The sequence below is a fragment of the Pan paniscus genome, chromosome 17 (genome assembly GCF_029289425.2).
Source record: "Pan paniscus chromosome 17, NHGRI_mPanPan1-v2.0_pri, whole genome shotgun sequence".
Classification (NCBI taxonomy): domain Eukaryota; kingdom Metazoa; phylum Chordata; class Mammalia; order Primates; family Hominidae; genus Pan; species Pan paniscus.
The window spans coordinates 35,267,456-35,290,746 of record NC_073266.2 but is presented as its reverse complement, the minus strand read 5'-3'; the positions used below and the strand labels follow the sequence as shown (position 1 = coordinate 35,290,746).

The window sequence follows — 23,291 nt, the reverse complement described above, 5'->3', positions numbered from 1 at the left end:
CTCGCTAGCTGGTGAACTGCATGCAGGCACTCCGTTTCATTCAAATGCACTGTGTCTTCTTTACCAAGAGGAAAGAAGCCTCAGGTCCTTCCTGAACTCGCAAAAAGCAGGCATCTGAGGGGCCTTGTGTAGAAAGCAGAGGGGTTTGGGGGTTGCTGGGATAAGCAGATAAATATCTCCAATCTTAGCATTGGAGAAGATCCCCAAACATCTCCCCGGCTGATGCCTTCAATTCTACCATTAGTGACTTCTTTGTCTTCTTTAGGTATTTTCTTTGAAAAACAGAGGCATTATTGAGAAAATTGGCGTCTTAAAACCTAACTATTTGCACTGTAGTTTGGAAAAGAGTTCACCATATTTTCTCACTTCATGGTCATTCCATCCTGTGTAGAGGGTAAGAAGGTTATTGTGAAGATGTTTGTTTCTTTAACAGAAGAGACTGATGACAGGTGGGGAAATGCCCAGTCCTGGCAGGGGCAGATTGAGTGGGTACTTGGAAACACTGATTTCTAATTGAGTGCTTTTACAGCAGTTGGTACCTGGGGATGGAGTGGGTCATTCCCAGCAGACAAATATGACAGCTCATATCATGCTGTTGGCCTGATCAACAAAGCTTTAGGGGTTCAACATGTGATTAAATTTTACAGCATTAGGATTAAGCAGCTCTTACTTTTTTTATGAGCAGAGTGCTGTACTTTTAGTTCATATCATTTCCCCAACATGGGCTCTATGTCCAAAATGTGTAATTCCCAAATGATTCTCAGGGGCGTGGGGGTTGCCAGTGGCAGGACAGAGGTGGCTGGTGTGGGGGGTTTATCTCCCCTCCTCACAATCACCTTCCTCTCTTTGATATGGACAATAGACAATTTCCTTATGTAAAGTGGAATAGACAACTTCCTCACTTTCCTTATGTAAAGTGCTGTCAAATGTGGCTTCAATCCCTGCCTTCCATCATTTCCCCTAATCCTCCTTGGTAGAAATTCTGGAGCTGCTAGGGGTTTGGCGAGGTGGGGCTGTGGCAGAAGCTGATAGGGCCAGGACAATTCTTCAATCTACACCTGTCTCCAGAGATTCTGCCAGGACTCAGCCTCTTCTCTGTGCAGATACTGCTATGGTGACCCAGTGACACTAGAGCATCCTTCCTAACCTCATGTGGGCAGAAAGAAAGGTGGAACTCACTGCTCCTGACACTTTCCGCAGCACGTTGGAGCAGAAAGAACACAAACCTACAGCCAGGCTCACATCTGAATTCTAGTTCTGTTACTTATTACCCGCGTGATCTTAGGTGAGTTAGTGCTTCCTCACTGATATGTGGTCTTGGGCCTCATTTCCTACTTGAAATAATAGCAACGACCTTAAAGGGTGGTTATGGGTTAGTGGTTAATATATGCAAAGTGTTTAGAACAGTGCCATGCACACAGTAAATGCTTAATAAATAATAGCCACAAGGTGGGTATTTTCACTATGACTAAGGCCAGAGGAGAACAAAATGTACTTATTGTCCCTGGCCTTTCACTGGTCAAAGTTTAAAAATCCCCTGGAAATGTGCCAAAGACAATAAAGCACAAAAAAGAATATATCCAAACCTTCACAATTCATCACTACTAAATGATGAAATGTTGTGGAAGCATTAGTTCACATGGATGGTTAAATAGTATATAATTCATTAGAAATATTTCTTACAAATAGTTCTGAGCACAATTGCATGTATTTATGTACTGCGAAGTTCAACATACGCTTGGTGCAAACCCATTGTGCTAATATGACACAGATTATCCATCTCTAGTGATTTCTACAATGAGATTTCATTGCTCAAAAATGAAAAGAGAATTGGAACAATGATCTGAATAGAAACCAAGTCAGAGAACAATGTTATTTAGGCCAAATCTAAATTTGCTGTCTGTATTGTCCAAACTCATGTCATAATTAATGTGTAAAGCCCAGTTACTATAAATATCAGAGCCTCTAAGTTTTGGAGAATATAGACAAGAACTTATAGATAGTGAATAATTTGCTTCTATTGATTTTTTGTTGTTACTTCTTTGTATAACTTGAAAACACACCCTGAGGTAGAAATAAGACTTTGGTAGTATTACCAAAGTAAATATTCTTAAATTATTGACATATTAGGAATATGGACATTATGCTGAATTCCAATGATTTCATTTCCAAGGTGGCCTCTATGAGGTCTACAAATTCATAGCATTCTTGCCAAATTAGTGACATAAGCTGGTAGCCAAATTAAAAAAAATTCATCTTTGGAATTTAGGTAAATATTTAATTCATTTTTGGAACTTTTACCTAAATTCCAAAGAAGAATTTTTTGAATTTGACTACCAGCTCATGTTACTAATTTGGCAAGAATGCTATGAATTCGTAGACCTAATAGAGACCTAACAGAGGCCATCTTGGAAATGAAATATATATATATATATGTATATATATCTACCTACCTATTTACCTAAGTTCCAAAGATGAATTTTGTGACACTATGATATGAGCTGTCACATTTGTCTGCTGGGGAGTGACCCACTCCATCTGCAGGTACTAACTGCTGTAAAAGCACTCAATTAGAAATCAGCGTTTCTAAGTACCTACTCAATACACACACACACACACACACACACACACATATTTATAATGGGTATATATACCCATTTTATATATATATGTAGGTACCATTATATGTATGTGTATATATGCATGTATGTATATGTGTGTGTAGATATATACATACAGAGAGAAAGAGAGAGCGAGAGACTGAGACAGAGACAAATAGAGAAAAAGAAAGATGAAGAGAGATACAGAAATAGAAAGAGGAGGAGAGGAAAGCCAGAAAAGAAAATATTTCCACTAGAAATGATGGGAGAAATCAAGCACGCATCTCTATGACCAAATAACTGTAATTGATGTTAGCCTAAGCACTAACTTATCAATAAAATATCCGAGAATAGGACTCCCTCCATCGACAGCTGGCTGTTTCCAGGAGATGATGATATAATCTTTGTTGGCCTCCAAGCACTTCACATCCAAGGGAGCAGCTGGGGCTCCTTCAATCTCTGCATCAGCATCTGTGGAGACAGAGAAGGATCCCATTAACCCTCTCAGACATGCTGTCAGTCGGCAGGCAGGTCTCAGCGCACACGCTTCTTACCACATCATCACAGTGGCTCAATCTTTGGCCCCAACGCAGCAAGCATCAAATCTTGCTATTTTTTTTTTGAGACGGAGTCTCACTCTGTCACCCAGGCTGGAGGGCAGAGGTGTGATCTCAGCTCACTGCAAGCGCCACCTCCCGGGTTCACGCCATTCTCCTGCCTCAGCCTCCTGAGTAGCTGGGACTACAGGCACCCGCCACCACGCCCAGCTAATTTCTTTTTGTATTTTTGGTAGAGATGGGGTTTCACCGTGTTAGCCAGGATGGTCTTGATCTCCTGACCTTGTGATCCGCCCGCCTCGGCCTCCCAAAGTGCTGGGATCACAGGCGTGAGCCACCGCACCCGGCCAAATCTTGCTATTTGTTGACCAACATAACAATGTGTGTTTTTCACCTTCAGCAGGAAGAACATTGTGTCAGAAAATAGAAAGTGCTCTGAAAAGAACCCATGACCTTTGCCTCATGGTCCTTGCGGCCCAAAATGTTCCAAAAGAAAATTAATATAGAGATGCTGAAGATTGCATTCAGACAAGTCAGTTGTGCCAGAAAGTCTGTTCTCATGACATTGATTGTGCAACGTTGCTAAGAAAAACTAAGAAAGGCTCCCAAGGGAGACAAATACCCCTTCTGGAGGCATCCACAAGAAAATACGAGTCATAGAGCTTTGCCAGTCCCTAGGCAAGACACTACCATTTTGAAAGAGAAAACATTCGTTTTAATCAAATGATTGTTACCAAACTGAAGACACTTAGGAAAAGAACTCCAATGCAATACTCACATCTGAGCTTAGTTTATCTGAGTTTAGTAAAAGTCCGGGATAATACAAGAAACACTACAATCCCTTTTTATGAAATGGGATCCCCTGACCACACGGCCCCTCAGGCACAGCTAAATTAGTGAATCAGGGCTGTTTATAGGAGGGAGAAAAGGGGGAATGAAAATATTCAGTTAGTAACCTTTTAAGTGAGAATAATTAAGACAAGAGGCAGGGTCCCTGGGGGTGGAGGCCCACATTTGCCAATTCCTCCTGGCATTTGACCAACGCTTTCATAAACGGAGTTAGTAGAAGAGGCCGAGACATGCAGGAGCCACTCACTCAAGGGAAAGCACCCACGTCGACCAAACGAACACTTTCTTTCCCTATGATCTACATTCTGTAACTCTTATGAGTTACAAGAACATTTGATAACATAGCAGAAATATTTGTCTACTTCTGCATTTAATAGATTTGCATTATCTGTGAAGAGCTCAGGCCACTTGGGTTTTGAACATTCTGTTTCTTGCTCTGTGAACCAGCAGGAAAGCATCTAGGCAAATATCTCCTGCAGAAGTGCTATAGGAGAATGTAACTAACTCATTGTGCCTAAAACTTAATGCAGAATCTCTGCGTGCCACTCAGTGGGAAATGAGCATTTTGATGAGGAGACACTTCTTTCTTTCTTTTTTTTTTGAGACGGAGTCTCGCTCTGTCTCCCAGGCTGGAGTGCAGTGGCACGATCTCGGCTCACTGCAATCTCCGCCTCCCGGGTTCACGCCATTCTCCTGCCTCAGCCTCCTGAGTAGCTGGGACTACAGGCGTGCACCACCTATGCCCGGCTAATTTTTTTTTGTATTTTTAGTAGAGATGGGGATTCACCGTATTAGCCAGGATGGTCTCGAACTCCTGACCTTGTGATCCGCCCGCCTCGGCCTCCCAAAGTGCTGGGATTACAGGCGTGAGCCACCGCGCCCGGCGAGACACTTCTTTCCTTCCAGGCTTTCAGAGCACTGGATGGCGGAGAGTGGGGCTGCTGATGGCAAAGGCAGAGCAGAGCTGCAGAGGAGGTGGGGATGCTGAGGCTGACATGCTTGGGCTGCAAAAGAGGCATTGCTAGAAAGCCATCAGCTACAAGAGAGATAGCTGGCAACCTCTAGCCATGTCCTTTTGCTAACAGCCTATACCACAACAACCAGGAGCCCCTGCATTGATAGAGCAGAGCTCAGTGAGCTGGGCATCCATGGCATAGATGCACGATGGCAGGAATACGCTGTACTGGAGCCTGGCAGACAGCAGGCATTCAGGGAGCCATTGTTCAGCATTTGTATAGCATTGCTTGGAACTGAGGTGGGCTTGACAATCTTCCAAGTTACTCAGGCATTCATTCTTTCATTCATTCATTCTCTCATTAATTCATTCAGTACTCTTCTAGGTGTTAACTGCAAAAGTTAAAAAATAAGGATCCTAGCTGGGTGCAGTGGGTCACGCCTGTAATCCTAGCACTTTGGGTAGATCACTTGAGCCTAGGAATTCAAGAGCAGCCTGGGCAACATGGTGAGACTCTGTCTCTATGCATTTTTAAAAAAATAGCCAGGTGTGGTAGTGCGGGCGTATGTTTCCAGTTACTTGAGAGGCTGAGGGAAGAGGATTGCTTGAGCCTGGGAGGTAGAGGCTGCAGTAAGCTATGATTGCGCCACTACACTCCAGCCTGGGTGACAGAGCAAGACCTTGTCTCCAAAAATAATAACAATAATAATAATAATCCTTCTTTTTCTCAAGAAGCTACGATATAGTGTGAGAAACAAAACATACTTGGGATGACAAGAGGCAGCTGTGAAGCAAGGAAACATAGTATTTGGCTTCTAGCAGCTGCTACACAGTGTGGGGCCCACAGCACCCTTCAGACAACATTAATCCTCTTCTACGCCTCTGCCCTTCCCTCTCCCAGCCCTCCAAATAGCCAAACTTTTTGTAAGTTTGATTATTAGAGCAAAGATTAGCCTACTACTCTTTATATTTTGACCTCTGACACAGACTATTAATAACTTTTTGCAAAATGTAATTCTATTGTCTTTATTTTAAAAGTATTATATATATTTTATATGAACTATATGATAATCAAAAAATATGTTAAAATCCCTTTTTTACAACCCAGAGATAACTACTATTAACATACTGGCCTAAATCTTTCTAGACTTTTATTCTATATTTATAAACTCAGAAATGATTATTTTTGAAACAAAGTGATTGTACTATATAGTTTCATGTAAGCTGTTTTTTCTTGATATATTTCCATATCAATACATGTGGGTAGACATTGGTTTTCATTGCTGTGTGGTATGTCATCGTTTCATGGAGCATCTATTATACTTTACTCTACAACTTGCATATTGGTGAATATCTATATGTCTTCCAATTTTCCCCCAAACATTTTTTTCACCTCTGTCCCCTTAGTTCTTAGAACTAGAATTGTTGGAAATGTGTGTTTTTGATATTTAATGGCAAAGAGCCTGAGAAAAGTTGAACCAATTTATACTCACCAGCCACTGCAGCAGTGCCTGTTCCTCCATTCCTTTACCCCAGTGGATTTCAAAAAACTTTACATCTTTTCAATATGATAGGAAAAACAATCTCATTTCAATTTTTTTCTTTCTTTCTTTCTTTCTTTTTTTGAGATAGGGTCTCACTCTGTGGCCCAGGCTGGAGTGCAGTGAGGCAATCATAGTTCCCGGTGGCTTTGACCTCCCAGACTCAAGCTCTCCTCCCTCTTCAGCCTCCCAAGTAGCTAGGATTATAGGCATACTCCACTATGCCCAGCTAATTTTTTTATTTTTTGTAGAGACAGGGTCTCACTGTGTTGCCCAGGCTGGTCTTAAACTCCTGGGCTCAAGTGATCCTCCCACCTGGGCCTCCCAAAGTGCTGGGATTACCGGCATAAGCCACTGTGCCCAGCCTCATTTCAATTTTCATTGTTTTGATTGCTAATGAAAATTTTTTCATATACTTATTTGCCATTTTCAATTCTTCTTTCATGACATTTTAATGACATCCTTTATCACTTTATTATTTCTCTGTCTCTTTCTCTCTGCATGAGAGAGAGCGAGAGAAACAGACAGTGTGAAAAAAAAGAAAAGAGAAAGAGAAGGAAAGAATACATCAAAGCCTCAAGGAATATGTAATAAAATGATAACACTGGATACCTGTGGGTGGCAGACTTATGGATGGCTTTACTTTTTATTTGTTAAATTTATATTATCTATTTTTTTCACAATGAACACATATTATCTATGTAATAAAATCTTGGCCAAATGTGTACAGCTCTTTACAATGTGTTTCTGCAGACATATGGTGCTTTATACACTGATCGTTCTGGTGTGGAAGCTGTTTTCTAAGCTGTAAGAATATCAGAGCTCCAAAACAATGCCCTGAAGTGACCTCGTGCAGCTCAATGAATACAAAGTTTTTTTAAAAATAAAATATTATTTAAGCAATGGCAGTTTCTTACAAAGTTAAACACAAATTTACCATATGACCTAGCAATTCCACTTGTAGGTAGATACCCAAGAGAAATGAAGATATAGGCCTATAAATATGAACACACATGATTATAATAACCAAAGAGTGAAAACAATCGCACTGTCCATCAGCGGGTGAACGTATAGGCAAAAGGATGCATATCCATGTATTGGAATGCAATTTAATAGAAAAAGGAACAATATGTCTTACAACATGAATGAACCTCAAAACATGTAAAGCCAAAGAAGGCTGACATAAAAAACCATAGAGATCCAGAAATGTCCAGAAAGACAAATCTATAGAGATAGAAAGTGAATTAGTAGTTGCGGGAGACTAGACTGGCTATGGGAGAGGGAAATAGGGAGGAGAAATCTTTTTGGGGTGATGTAAATTTTCTTTCTTTTCCTTCCTTCCTTCCTTCCTTCCTTCCTTCTCTCCTTCCCTCCTTCCTTCCCTGCCTGCCTGCCTTCTCTCTCTCCCTCTCTTCTTCTCTTTTCTTCTTCTCCTACTTCTTCTTCTTCTCCTTCTCCTCCTCCTCCTTCTTCTTCTCCTCCTCCTCCTTCTTCTTCTTCTCTTCCTCCTCCTCCTCCTTCTTCTTCTCCTCCTCCTCCTCCTTCTTCTTCTCTTCCTCCTCCTCCTCCTTCTCCTCCTTCCTTTCCCTTCCCTTCCTTTCCTTTTCTTCTTCTCTCTCTCTTTTTTTCTTTCTTTTTTTTGAGACAGGATCTCGTTCTGTCACCCAAGCTGGACTGCAGTGGTGCAATCACCAGTCATTGCAGCCTCGACCTCTTGGGCTCAAGCAATCCTTTCACCTCAGCCTCCTGAGTAGCTGGGACTACAGGCATGCACCACACCCAGCTAATTGTTTTCAGTTTTTGTAGAGATGGGGTCTTGCTATGTTGCCCAGGCTGGTCTCACACTCCTGGGCTCCTATCTTGGCCTCCCAAAGTGCTGGGATTACAGGCGTGAGCCATTGTACCTGGTCAACATTTTCTAAAAGTGGAGTGTGGGTAATGGTTGCCCAACTCTGTAAATATACTAAAAAGCACCAAATTGTATACTTAACATGAGTGAACTTTAGGGTATGCAAATTATATCTCAAAAATATGCTTTTAAAAACCTAATATATATCATTTAAAATGCATTTATAAGTGAAATCTTTTTCTAAAGATTGTAAAATTCACAATGCAATTGCTGAAATTTACCTTTCCAATTTTGCCTTTTCCATTTATCTTTTCAATGCTCTCACATCAACCTCTGATAAACTGAGAATCTTTCCATTTCCTTAATTTGTGGATTTGAAAGCTGGCTTAAGTATAAATTTTAAATTGGAACACCTTCGCCCCATCCATAGTTAGTAACGTGGAGTCTGGCCTAAACCTGGCAAAGAGGCACCATTCGGGGTGTGGGCGCTGAGAAATGTTGAGGAACCCTAGACTGGGTCAGGGTTCCTAGAAAAAGTTCATGAAGGAAGGACCATAGCATGACAAAGGTTTTTGGAATAGCCAGCGATGTTCTCTGGCTCTGGTAAAACAACGGAAAGTGGAAGCAAAGACTTAGCTTAGTTCATCCTCATCTAGCCAGGTTGATCCTGGTGATTTGGCTAAATGAACGCACTTGCTATATGCAGTGTGTCGGTTCTCACTGCAATTTCCCCAGAAGGCCAGCTCCTGTCTTCCCTGACGATATAGACTTTTTCATGATGCCTTTGTGGTGGAGAAAGCCTTATATGCTTTTCAGATGTTTAGATATTCAGGTATCTATACCAGTTGCCGGTCTGGGACAGAATTCAGTGGTCATTTTTACTGTTCAATGCTGATGTGGTGTGGCCTGCTAACTGTCCCCAGCAATCATTCTTCCTGCTTCCTTTTAGTACTAGGACCCCTGAGCGTTAGCAGGAAACATGGCTGGCTAACAAGAGACAGTACATGCTAGCTCCCCTCACTGTGAAGTGTCTGCATGTGCTAAGTGTGCACTAAGCAGAAGCGATGAGGGCAATTCGGCCTCTGCCCCTCCACTCCCTTTCTTTCTCCTCCCCATAGGCTGGGATGAGAACCTGGGACAGTACCCCAGGGCACAGTGCAATAACAACATAGAGGGGACCTAGGAAGAGGCATCTGGATCATACCCAACTTTCACATACAGGAGAGAAACAAATCTTTTGTTATTTCATTTCAGCAGCTTAGTCTAGATCCTAATTAAAATCCTGGGTTAGCCACTGGAAGACCTATAACCTAGTTCCACTTCTGCTTCTAATTAACTGAAGATTTTGGTAAATTACTGTACTTTTTTGAACCTCAGTTTCTGCATCATAAAATTAAGGGGTTGTACTAGGATGAGAATTCTAACATTTTTTGAGCCATCGACCCCTTTGACAAGCCGGTAAAGCCTAGAGGTCCTTCTGAGAGTAATGCATTTACACACATAAAATAAAACTCATGTGATTACCAGAAAACCTAAATATATTGAAATACAGTTCTAATCATAGACCTTTTGGAAGTCTGTGGATCCCAGTTGAGTACTCAAAATGTTTATGAGTTTATGACTCTATTTAGTGTAAGAGAGATAAAAATGAGCTAGTCTACCTGCATTGTTTATATTTTAAATTTTCTCTATATTATGATGCTTTAACATCTTAGACACCTTTCTGGCTAAGGAGGGCCTGCCTTCCTGAGGCGAGCCAATTCTTAGGGCCCAGAGGGGAGCATGACTGATATGCAAACTAGCCACTTCAGCCACACCTCCTTTATCTGGCCTGTAGAACCCAGGAAACAATATTGTTCTGCCTTAATCATCCCCGGGGCCAGATACCAGGCAAGTAGGTACCACACCTGTAACTTACAGCCTACTGAAATTATTTGAACTAGCTGATCCTAACTTGTTTACTTGCCCTGCTTTCCCTACCCAAGGAAACTCCAATAAAGGGCTTGGTCTAGGCACTCCTTTGCTCCTCCTGCCCCTTCTGACTCATGACTGACACTGGCACTTTCCCACGTGTCCCAGCTGTTCCTGTTCTAGGACCTGTGAGTATTATAAACATTGTTTTCTTGTGCCTCTCCTGGATCTCTTCTTATGACTGCACCTGACTAATCATGCCATAAAAAAACACAGAACACTACCCTGGTAGCCTAAAAGTGCTAATGGTCTTCCCAAGTGCTAGGATCCCGTGGAGGAATAATATTCCACATGTGCATATCCAATCCATTTAAGACACCACTGAAAAGGCCGGGCGCGGTGGCTCACGCCTGTAATCCCAGCACTTTGGGAGACCGAGACCGGTGGATCACGAGGTCAGGAGATCGAGACATCCTGGCTAACACGGTGAAACCCCATCTCTACTAAAAATACAAAAAAATTAGCCGGGCATGGTGGTGGCCGCCTGTAGTCCCAGCTACTCGGGAGGTTGAGGCAGGAGAATGGTGTGAACCCAGGAGGCGGAGCTTGCAGTGAGCCGAGATCAAGCCACTGCACTCCAGCCTGGGTGACTGAGACTCCCACTCAAAAAAAACAAAAAACAAAAAACCACACACCACTGAAAAAAAGAAAGACTCCTAAAGTCAACAATTTTGGTTTGTCTCAAGAATTAAGCTGAAACCCCTTGCTTCCTAGTTCATCAAAACAGAGGCTATAAAGTTCAGTTATGGGCCAAGGGACCTGAAATGAAATAATAAATTTACTCTCTGAAATACACATTAAAGACTTACACCCAAAATAACAGATCCCTCTTTTGCAGCAGCTTCCTTAAACTGAGATGGCTGGTATCATTAGGATTTAGCATCTCCACTGGAACAGTCATAGGGAACTGTACTAGCGGCTCCCTGAAGACGAAGAAAGTCCTGATATTAATGATGGAAACATGGTCTGGAAAATGGTGACTTTTGAGTTGGTGCCCTCAGGGCTCACCTTTTACACTAGGTCTACTTTTTTTTTTGTTTTTCTTTTGAGACAGGGTCTCACTCTGTCACCCAGGCTGGAGTGCAGTGGCATAATCTCAGCCAACTTGAACTTCTGCCTGCCAGGCCCAAGCCATCCTCCCACTCCAGCCTCCCAAGTAGCTGAGACTACAAGCGCGCACCACCATGCCCAGCTAATTTTTTGTATTTTTTGTAGAGATGGGATTTTACCATGTTGCCCAGGCTGGTCTTGAACTCCTGAGCTCAAGTGATCCACACATCTCAGCTTCCTAAAGTGCTGGGATTACAGGCATGAGCCACCGGGCCTAGGTCTATTTTATTGGAAACGAATATATTCTTATTCAATGTAATCTGCAAGAATTTCCTTTTTCTTTTCTTTCTTTTGTTTTGTTTTGTTTCATTTTGTTTTGTTTTTTGAGACGGGGTCTTGTTCTATCACCCAGGCTGGAGTGCAGTGGTGCAATCACAGCTCACTGCAGCCTTGACTTCTCGGGCTTGAGTGATCCTCCCTCTTCAGCCTCCCAAGTAGCTGGGACCACAGGTGCATGCCGCCATGCCCAGCTAATCAAAAAAAATTTTTTTTTTGTAGAAATGGGTTCTTGCCTACGTTACTAGGCTGGTCTTGAATCCCTGGGTTCAAGAGATCCTCCCACCTTGGCCTCCCAAAGTGCTGGGATTACAGGCGTGAGACATCGCACCCTGCCAGAATTTTGAAATGACTCTTCCATCATTATGAAACACGTTTGAACTGTTTTGTAATCAAAAACTGCTTTGGCTTCAGTGTACTAAATATTGTTAGGTGTTTTGTTTTTTGCTAGGACTTACCTCGAACAAAGACGTAAGCACTATATTGTTCATAATATTCTCCCATCCGTACACGGATTGTATAGAGGCCTTCATCTTCTTTGTTGAGATGGGAAAATGTCAGCGTTGCCCGCTCTCCACTCCAAAGTGTTTGCACCCATTTTGATGGAGAAAGAGGTACTCCTACAAATATTTTAAAAGTAAGCAAATTAACTTATTTTTGTTTTATAACTTCCTTCTTATCTCCCCTCCATTCCTCTCCTTAGCCTTTTCTATAATGAAAGTAATTTAACTACTAGAGGAAGTCTCTAGGACTTTGAGCCATCCTGATATGTTTACATTGGTAAAAATACTGGACCAAAAGTAAGGGGATAAGGGGCAGACACATAATCCGCAGGGGCCTCGTGTAAAATTACATTACAAGGCCCCTTGTTCAAAAAGCAGAGAAAAAGTGCAATTAAAGGTGCTAAAATATGTCTTCTTCCTTTAAAAATATTTTATTACTTATAGTAATGTAATAGGGGTAATACAAGTTGCAAAAAATTGTATTTTGGTGCCATAATTGTATATGCAATCAATAATAATACATTACTAGTAGGAGACCTTGATTGATAATAAGATATTGCTGTCTGCTTTTCTGCAAATTCATTTATTAGTCATCAAAATTTATACTTTTAGCAACTTCATTTTAAATCAATATAATCAAAAGCAACATCAGTAACTATTTATAAATGCAAGCTCATGAATTAATTCCCATAATTTTTTAGAAGGACCTTTCTGCTGATGTAACTGTTACTGAAGCTGTTAAGAAAGTTATATAGGCTATGACAACATTGGGTTAACTTTCTGAGAAACTATTTCAAAATATAAATTTTAGTAATCTAGAACTGATGACTCCAGATTCTAGAACCTAGAATAAAGGGACAATCTAGAATCTAGAATAAAGGGACAATTATTCTAAAAAGATTTAACTCTTCATACAAATCAGTTTCATGTAAATCTCTATTTAATTTTAAGTGTGAATTTATACAGTTTCATTTTAATGCTTTGTCCAATATGGCTTTAACCTGTGGAGGTGATACTACAAGCCGAACATGATTTCATGATTTGTATAAAATTCAGGATGCCTGTTTATGTATTCTATTACTGTATCTTCAATTATAAGTGGTAATTTTAAAACGGTCTTCCTTGTTAATAATAGGCTTATCCAAAGTTTCATATGAAAATGTTCTTTTCCATCAAATGCTACAATCTTTAAATGTAACTTCTAATTCTAAGCCTCAAAACCAGAGATTCAAACCTCCTTGAAGAATTCTAATAACTGCCTTATGTGCTTTATTGAAGTGTCTACATGTACACTTTTATTTTATAATATTTTAGTGACAAAATTTACTGTCCTATTGCCAGCAGTTCCTGTCCCCATGCTCAGGCCAGGAGTTAATATTTGTGCAGATCCCACAGAGCTGAGTTCTGGGGAAGGCCAGGCAATCTGTCCCCACACTGTGTGTCCCTATGCTGCCTCCATGCCGAGCCCCTTCTCTCCTCTGCAGCCATGGGACCCATCACCACTGCTACTGCTGCTGGTGCCACCACCATTGCTAATTCCAGTCTGGCCTTAGGTCCTGGTCTCTTTCATCACCTTGGAATGCCATGGTGCCACAGACTGCCCCAAGTGCTCATGTGCACAACCGAAGACCACACCTGCAGCTTGGTGCTCACACTGCCTACTACCCACTGCCCACTGTGCCCAGGAGCCTGCACCTATATTTGTCTGCACTGCCATTCCCGTATTTCCTCCGATCATGTGCATGTGCCATAGTCCCACTGGACTCCATGTATAAAACACAAGATCAAAGATAAAGTGATTATGAACTTCAAGGGGTGACAGCAGAGCATTAAATGAAGCCCAGATCTCTCGGTCCTGTAAAATGGCACCGTTCACAGGCCCAAAAAGTCAGCTCTGGAGAGGAGCTATATTTCAGTCTGATCTCTTTCTATCTCAAGTCTTTTTTTTTTTTTATTTTTTTTATTTGAGGCGGCATCTCAGTCTGTCATCCAGGCTAGAGTGCAGCGGTGTGATCTCAGCTCATTGCAACCTCCGCCTCCCGGGTTCAAGCGATTATAGTGCCTCAGCCTCCTGAGTAGCTGGGATTACAGGCATGCACCACCACGCCTGGCTAATTCTTTTTTTGTTTCGTTTTGTTTTTTTAGTAGATATGGGGTTTTACCAGGTTGCCCAGGCTGGTCTCAAACTCCAGACCTCAAGTGATCTGCCCACCTCAGCCTCCCAAAGTGCTGGGATCACAGGCCTGAGCCACCGTGCCCAGCTCAGTCTGATCTCTTTCACTAACTAATTATGTAACTTTCAGGGAAATTACTTAACCTCTCCGTGCCTTTGTTTTTTTACCTGAACAAAATGGAGTTTGAATAATAAATAGTCATACAAATAATAGTAATAAAGTACCTTATAGGACAATACCACAAGGCATTATCATTTACTATTTTTTCTTTCATTTTTCTGTATTTTTCCAAAATTTATTTTCTAAAACAACTAAACAGAAAAATTATATGATAATCTTACTAGTACACTACTAAATATGTCTGAAATTTTAAAGTTTTTAAGAGCTTTAAAACATAATCGTCTCTATAAATAAACCTAGAGAAAACTTTAAGATAAATTAAAAGGGATGATGAAAGTCCCTAGGCCTTATTCATTGCTCTCTCCACGACACATCTTCTATTAGCTAGGAGCTAGCATGGGCCTCGCAGATATGTATGTACAGGCAAATTCAATTTCTTAAATTTCAATGCTTTTTTCAATACCTAGGCATAAAGGGAGGCAGACAAGTCAGAGAGGCTTTTTGTCTGTGTTAGACCTAATACAGACAATATAAAAGGAGGCACATGGTAGTGAAAAGATCTCCAGGCTTAGAGTAAACACCAGCAGGTCTGGAGGTCTCCCGTGGCAAGAATTTGACTGTGTGATTTGGGGCAATCCCTTATTCTCTTCAGACAGTTTCTATATCTTGGTCTATTCTATGAGATACTCTAGTATAGAAACTTAGTGTATTTGGACCTGAGATTTATTGTTATTTTATTTTATGTTTTTTGTTTTGTTTTGTTTTGAGATGGAGTCCCGCTCTGTAGCCCAGGCTGGAGTGCAATGGCGCAATCTTGGCTCACTGCAACTTCTGCCTTCTGAGTTCAAGCGATTCCCCTGCCTCAGCCACGCAAGTAGCTGGGACTACAGGTGTGCGCCATCACGCCCGGCTAATTTTTGTATTTTTTGGTAGAGACAGGGTTTCACCATGTTGGCCAGGCTGGTCTCAAACTCCTGACCTCAGGTGATCTGCCCACTTCAGCCTCCCAAAGTGCTGGGATTACAGGTGTGAGCCGCTGTGCCCGGCCTATTGTTATTTTAGAAATAGCATTATTTTTCAAGTCCAATGCTTCAACTCATCAACTTGTTTTGATAGCTTTTTCGTTTTGTTTTGCTTTGACTGGGTTTTATCTGGAGTGTTACTTTAAATATACTTTAACCCAAATGGAGTTTAAAAAGGGGAAATTAAATCCTTATTTCTTTCTCACACCAAACTATCATGGCTCTAGGCCCTTTTGAAGCAAAGTGAGATTGAATTGTGATTTAAAGCCAGAGTCAGAGGAACTGACAATGGAAGGATTTTCTTTCTGTTCTACCAGCCTGTTATAATATGATGTAAAACAAAAGGATCATTTTATCTATTTTTGTGTCCTTCAGGGACATCAGTAGAACTTGGATATATTGCATGCAGAATACACTTATCAAAAATTTCAAAATTATAAAAAGCCTTTAATACGTTAAAACAAAAGTGCCAGAGTCTGAAATTCTTCTGAATGTACTCTTCTGGTTAATTAATAATAGTATCAGGATTTTATTGTTTCCTAAGGTTATGTTTTTTAAAGTTACATACCATTTTTATGGTATAAATAAGTCTATGAGGATGGGTACTTTACCAAATGGATTAACTTACAAAATGAATATACTTTTTTTTTTTTGAGACAGTCTCTCCGTCGCCCAGGCGGAGTGCAATGGCGCCATCTCCACTCACTGCAACCTCTGCCTCCTGGGTTCAAGTGATTCTCCTGCTTCAGCCTCCTGAGTAGCTGGGATTACAGGCGCACACCACCCCGCCTGGCTAATTTTCGTATTTTTAGTAGAGACAGGGTTTCGTCATATTGGCCAATCTGGTCTCAAACTCCTGACCTCAGGTTATCTGCCCATCTCAGCCTCCCAAAGTGCTGAGATTACAGGCATGAGCCACCACGCCCAGCAGAATATACATTCTTTATGATTCTTTCCACATCTTACTTGTTAAAAGGAAAATATCATCTCCACAAATATGAAAGTGTTGCTACTTTGCTACACATGTGAAAACCTTTTAATCGTGTAAAGGTAGTCCCTTCTAACTTCCAGATTCCACCAGCTCCGATAAACAGATCTGCAATCTGGTCTACAACCTTCGAATAAGAACCTAAGTGAGCATTCATTGTAAAGACTCACCATTTCTGTACCACTGGATCTCTGGCTGGAAATGTTTAATTTCAGGAGTGATGACAACACGACAGCCTAGACTCATTGTCTCTCCCTCTCTCCCAAAAGACACATCAAATTTGTCATCAAAGTGGATCTCAAACCTGGATGCATAACCATATGGGGTCACACCAACTGGGTACAAAAATAACAAATATCAGTAATTTTTTTCTTCATCAAAGAGACACAAGCATTTTAATAAGCACAGGCAGAAAGCAGTCACTGCAAAAAAAAAAAAAATGAACAAATGAGCAAATGATTTAACTGGGTCAAAATGAAACCGTATATAAGAAGTATTAAGAACATATGCATATATCATTTGTATGGAAATTCTTACTTCATTGGTTATATAAGCTAAATGCTTATTTTTATTATTGTAATGAATAGAATTTAAAGGGTCAGGTTCAATGTCTTCAATGCAAATTAATACCACATTTAGCCTAGACTTAAATCTTTAGCTGCAACATATGCACTTTGTAATTTTAGATGTTGAGTTAAACTCTACTGCTTGTACTCTTGGGACAAAATAGCCATATCCATTATTCATAAAAATGGCGTTTTTCATCTGACAAGGGATTAATAACCAGAATTTATAAGAAGCTCAAAGTACTCAATAGCAAAAAATTCAAGTAATCCAATTTAAAAATGAGCAAAAGATCTGAATAGACGTTTCTAAAAAGACATACAAATGGCCAAGCGGTATACAGAAAAATGCTCAACATCACTAATCATTGAGAGAAATGCAAATCAAAATGACAATGAGATATCATTTCACCCCAATTAAAACGTATCCAAAAGACAGGCAATAATGCTGACAAAGATGTGGAGAAAAGGAAACCCTCTTACGCTGTTGGTGGGAACGTAAATTAGTACAACCACTATGGAGAACAGTATGGAGGTTCCTCAAAAAAATAAAAAATTTCCATATAATCCAGCAATCCCATTGCTGGGTTTATATCTTAAAGAAAGGAAAACAATATATAGCAGAGACATCTGCACTCCGATGTTTATTGCAGCCCTTTTCACAATAGGCCAGGATGTGAAATTAACCTAAGTGTTCAACCATGGCGGAATGAATAAAGAAAACGTGGTACATATACTCAATGGAATGTTATTCAGCAAAAAAAAAGATTGAAATCCTGTCATTTGCAACAACATAGATGGAACTAGAGGACATTATGTTAAGGGAAGTAAGCCAGGCACAGAAGAACCGATATCATGTGTTCTCACTCAAATGTGAGAGCTAAAAAGAATTGAACCCATGGAGATAGAGAGTAGAATGATGGTTACCAGAGGCTGGGAACTGTAGTGCAAGGGGAAATAAAGAAGGGTTAGTTAATGGGTACAAAAATACAATTAGATGCAAGGAATAAGATCTAGTCTACAGTTAATAATTTATTGCATATTTTCAAACAATGGGAAGAGTAGAATTGAAACGTCCCTAATACAAAGAAATAAGACATGTTTGAGACGATGGATGCTCCAATTACCCTGATTTGATCATTGCACATTGTATGCTTGTATCTAAATATCACATGTACCCCATCAATATGTACAACTACTATGTATCCATAAAAATAAAAATAATTTTAAATTAAATAATTTTAATGTAGTTTTAAAATAAGTTGCTTCAGTTTCTTTAATGATCTGAGTGATAAATATTATAAGAAATGTCCACAGGAGAAAATGGAAAAGTTTAAAATATTCTAACTTTTAAAAATATTATTCTCAGAAATATCTTATTTACAGATTGAGTAAATGCAGCCTGCGTAATCAACTCTCCTAGGCTTTATTTCCTCTTTTCACCAAAGAAAGGACTTGGGAAAGAAACGACTGTTTATTGATGGGTTATTACATGCCAGACACTTTCACATTTGACATATCATCAATTCCTTGCAACAAATCTATGCCGTAGATACTATTTTCTTCCTCTCTTTCAGGTGGGTATATGGAAGTTCACAAAAGTAACACACACCTAATGCCAGAATTTCACAGGTAGCATGTGTGAAATTGAAATTCACACTCATAACTTCTCGACCCCAAAACTTAGGCCCTTTCTCACATCTTTTGTCCCTCTTCCTAAGACTTCTTTCATTACACTTGAAAATGCAAGCTGACATTTATTGAGTTCAACTTTGACCAGGTATTGGTCCAAGCATTTAATACCCCATATTAACAGAAATCCCATAATAATGCTATTAGGTAAGTACCACTAATATCTGCATTTTATAGAAGAAGAAACTGATGCATAGGAAGGCAAAATAACTGACCACATTCCCCTGCAGAGCCAGATTTGCACCGGCTGGCCGTTTCTGTGCTCTTGGCCAATACATTGTACTGTCTTGATTTTGTGTGTTCCCAGGTAACCCTAATCAACAGTGAAATAACCTCTTTAGAAGCACATCTCCCATCTGCCTCACTTTAATGTGTTGATGTTCACTGAGACCAGAGAGAGAAACAACTTGACAGATCTTGCACAGCGCTGGGAGGCTGGGCTGGTTCCAGAGCTGCCTTAGGGGGTAGAGGTGAGGGCTACTGCCAGATGTTCCAGACTCAGCTGGAAAGGCAAGTAGGTCCCCTAGAAACGGACCTAACTTCTAGGTTCTCTTCTGTATCTGAGATTGGACTGCACTGTCTGTGATAACTTTGGGGTTCAGTAGGAGGCACCCCAGTTTAACAACCAGAAGACAACACATCATTTCGTTGTCACGTCCTCAATCTTTCATCACATGTACTTACTATCCTGGGAAAAATGGTTTAGGGCAGGGGTTGGCAAGTCTGTGGGGCAAATCTAGGATGTCTCTTGTTTAGACCATTAAGAATGGTTTTTGCATGTTTTAGTGGTTGAAAAAAATAAAAAGAAGTACAGTATTTTGCGATGTGAAAAGTCACAGGAAATTTAAATTTCAACGTTCATAAAGAAGGTTTTATTGGAACACAGCCATGCTCATTCATTCTCCTACTGTTACGGCTGCTTTTGTGTTACAGAGGCAGAGTTGAGTGGCTGTGACAGAGACCATATGGCCCACAAAGCCTACAATATTTACAGTCTAGTCCTTTACAGAAAATGTTTGGTGACTCCTTGTTTGAAATAATGGTTTAGAATTAAAAAGACCAGGTTACACATCCCTATTCTACCACTCTGTGTTCTTCTCTAAACTGTTTCCTCATTGGCATGGCACAGATAGAAATGTAACTACTTCATAAGCTTCTGGGAAACATTAAATGAATCAATGTGTATAAAAAAGTCTTAGTACATTGTCTGGCAGAACTGATCAATAAATGTTAACTATTAGAAAAAAAGAGCAGAGAGCTTTGTCTGTGATATTTACCAACATTCCAAGCACCTAAACCCCTACCTAGCACATAACAGGTGCTTAGTAAATATTAACCAAATATGTGAATATAAGCACTCTGTTTTCTGTTAGGAACAACTGCATTCAATTCAGGGGTCATCAGAGAGGAGGCTCTGTAAGATTTAGCAATAAGAGAAGTGAGAGTGAGTTAGGCTTTCAGTCCCCGCCTTGACAGAGAAGAGGGGAAAGGGAGAAACATGGATGATGATACGGTTGTGGAGATGGGCAAGCTACATTCAGAGGATTGTGACGTGATCAATAGGCCACTCCTGGGGACACTGGGAGACAAGTCATAGGTTCAGAATTTCCAACTATTCTTTTTTTTTTGAGATGGAGTCTCACTCTGTTGCCCAGGCTGGAATGCAGTGGCGTGATCTCAGCTTACTGCAACCTCTGCCTCCCCAGTTCAAGCAATTCTCCTGCCTCAGCCTCCTGAGTAGCTGGGATTACAGATGCCCACCACCATGCCTGGCTAATTTTTGTATTTTTAGTAGAGATAGGGTTTCATGATGTTGCACCAGGCTGGTCTCGAACTCCTGACCTCAGGTGATCCACCCACCTCGGCCTCGCAAAGTGTTGGGATTACAGGTGTGAGCCACCGTGCCTGGCCCCAACTATTCTATCTCAACATAAATCAAGAGATGGGAGAAGAACATGATTCGGGATGTGCTTCTCTGTTGCTCTACCAGTCATCCCTTGTCACCCATGGGGCTGATGCCAATGATCACAACTTGGGATATTAAATGAGAAGCCATTCCATGAAATCAGTGGAGCAGGTCAGCCACAGACATCAAGCTAACCAGCCAGGTGAAAAACTGCTATCAGCCATTTTCAAAACTACCACTAATTTTTTAATGTTTGAAAACCAAGTTAGGGCTTGACTACCTTTTTCAGTCTGACCACTGTAAGTATATAATTATTTCAACAACCATAAAGATTTTACTTTTATTGCTTCTCATAAATAGAAGTTCTGATGTAAATGAAATGACTGACATTCACAAATTTGCAAATTACCACTGACCAGAATATTTTTAATAGGTTTTTATTTAATCATATTTAGACTTCATTTTAGATTGTACTTTATAACTTAATGCATTTATTCATTCATTATTGAATACCCACTCTGTGGCAGGCCCAACCTTGCCTTCAAGTGGCTCATGGACCAGTGAGAGAGACTGACACACAACAGGTAACAGTGTACAGCCTCATTGACGCTCCGATGAGGTGCCGTGGCCTCACCCAGGACACCTAACCCTGACTGGGTAGGGTGTAGGGGCGGCAGTGGGGGTCAGACCTGCTTTCTCAAGGAAGTGATGCCCATCTGGATATTTAAGGGTGAGAAAGAGTGCTTTGATATAGTCCAGACTCTGTGTGTGTGTGTGTGTGTGTGTGTGTGTGTGTTTGGTTAAGTCATTCTGCCCAGGTTTGCATAATGATCTTTCTCAGTTTAACCCAGAAAGATGTAAAAACATTTGCTATTTTTAGCCCATCATATCTGGGCTTTCATAAAACCAGCACAAAGCAATTCGATTCAGAAAGAGAACAGTAACCAAAAAATCTAAAAAAATAAGTAAATAAAATAACCACAGGTACCTACTATATCCAACCTAGCATATACCATGTTATATATAGTATGCATTTATTTCAGCATTATGGACTAACTTATTATGCCATATTTTACATAAAGGTGACACTTAGTAAATGTGTTTTTAAACTTACAGCTGAGGGGCATGGTGGAAGCCCCAGCATGGAAGCGAGTCTCATCAAACTCTCCCTTATACCCTAGAGAAGAAAATAGAAACGCATGTGAACTGCTTTGTGATCGATTTATTTTAAAACAATGGGAAGAAATTTAAAAAAACACACACACACTTTGAAGAAAACAAATCTAGCAAACCTACTTTTTACCACAACTGAAGCATACGCCGAAAGCTCTCCTTTAACATTCATCGCCGAGGCCCGGTACTGAGCTGTATCTTCAAAATCACATCTGAAAGAACAGATGGAAATGAATATCCATCGTAGTGACAATCCTTGTAATTACTAGCTGTTCTATCAGGGAACTCTTTGCTATCACAGCCCCCTGCAAATCAGTGGCTAACACATGGCTCTTTGGTTCTCCTGGTACAGCTATTTGTCTCTGATCTAGCTACCTGTGGGATATTACCTAGTCCAAGTGATCTACTGCAGTTTCATGCCAGCAGCATAGACTGGGGAGAGAACACCTATAGTTCACTGTGACCCTAGCCTAGGTTCATTTAAAATGTCAAAAAAAAAAGAGTCAACCAAGTGCTAGGCACATAAATTATAGAGTGAACAGCATTGTGATCTGCTTACTTGTCTAAAGTTGCATTGGGAGGAGAAAATGTGCAGGCGTGTACCTTTGTAGCAAGTAACTACCCAGAGGCACACTGGAGGGCGTGTCTTTCCTGCTGTCCTACCCTTGTGGTGGGTTTCAGTCTGGGGGCAACCAGGAAATAGGGAAGAGAAAGAAGCAGTCCCTCCGTGTAGATTCCCACAACCTCCCTGAGCCAGGTTGGTCTATGTGTTCTAGCTTCAAACTCATCTAAGTTATTTACACTTCATTTCCACTAAGGTTCAGGCCATACTTGGAATTTCAGCTCACAGCACAACACAAGAAGCGCCATTTGGATGTTCTTCTAAGTTATAATACAGAAATTGGAATTCTTATAAAAATGGACCACTAGGGAGAGAATGGTTTCATGGAGAGATGAAGAGGCTAAGGTTTCAAAGCAGGTTGTTTTATGTCTTATCATTACCAGTTTCTCGTGTTCTTCATTGTTTCTCGGGGTTTAGTTTCATTTGTGTAAATTTTTTTTCTTGCTGAAATTTTACAGACATCAATAGAACCCCAGCAAGGCAAATACAGCTGCCCTTCTCATAACTACTTAATTTTGAAAGTAACCACATAGCTCACTGCTGCTTTAGCAGAACCACCCACTGGCAGAACTGACCTGACTCTGGGCCAGGGTCAGTGCCTGGCAAATGGCACAGGGTCCTAGCATCATTTGGCCAACTCCTCTGATCTGAGGAGAAGGCTATAAGTCTCCTGAGAATGAATGGTATAAATTTCACCTTGACACTTATGCACATCATGGTTTTATCTAAACTGAAAATTCTGGGAACTTGTTTAGCTTTTCATTGACCTAATTAGGTTTGAATTTCAAAATCATCTTGGGAGGCATAATAAACATTTGGG

At 40.6% G+C, this 23,291-nt stretch overlaps 1 protein-coding gene across 2 annotated transcripts in view; it reads right to left on the bottom strand.

The window, feature by feature from the left end:
- Positions 1–23,291, bottom strand: part of MYOM1 (myomesin 1) — a 184,067-nt gene that overhangs the window by 88,312 nt on the left and 72,464 nt on the right. For both annotated transcript variants that reach the window (XM_003817889.3, XM_034943650.2), the window contains exons 9-13: positions 21,973–22,061; positions 21,791–21,853; positions 16,686–16,850; positions 12,167–12,328; positions 2,930–3,071 (exon numbers count right to left, since the gene is read on the bottom strand). In XM_003817889.3, coding sequence (XP_003817937.3) covers positions 2,930–3,071; positions 12,167–12,328; positions 16,686–16,850; positions 21,791–21,853; positions 21,973–22,061 — 621 coding nt within the window. The remainder of the gene's footprint in view (positions 1–2,929; positions 3,072–12,166; positions 12,329–16,685; positions 16,851–21,790; positions 21,854–21,972; positions 22,062–23,291) is intronic.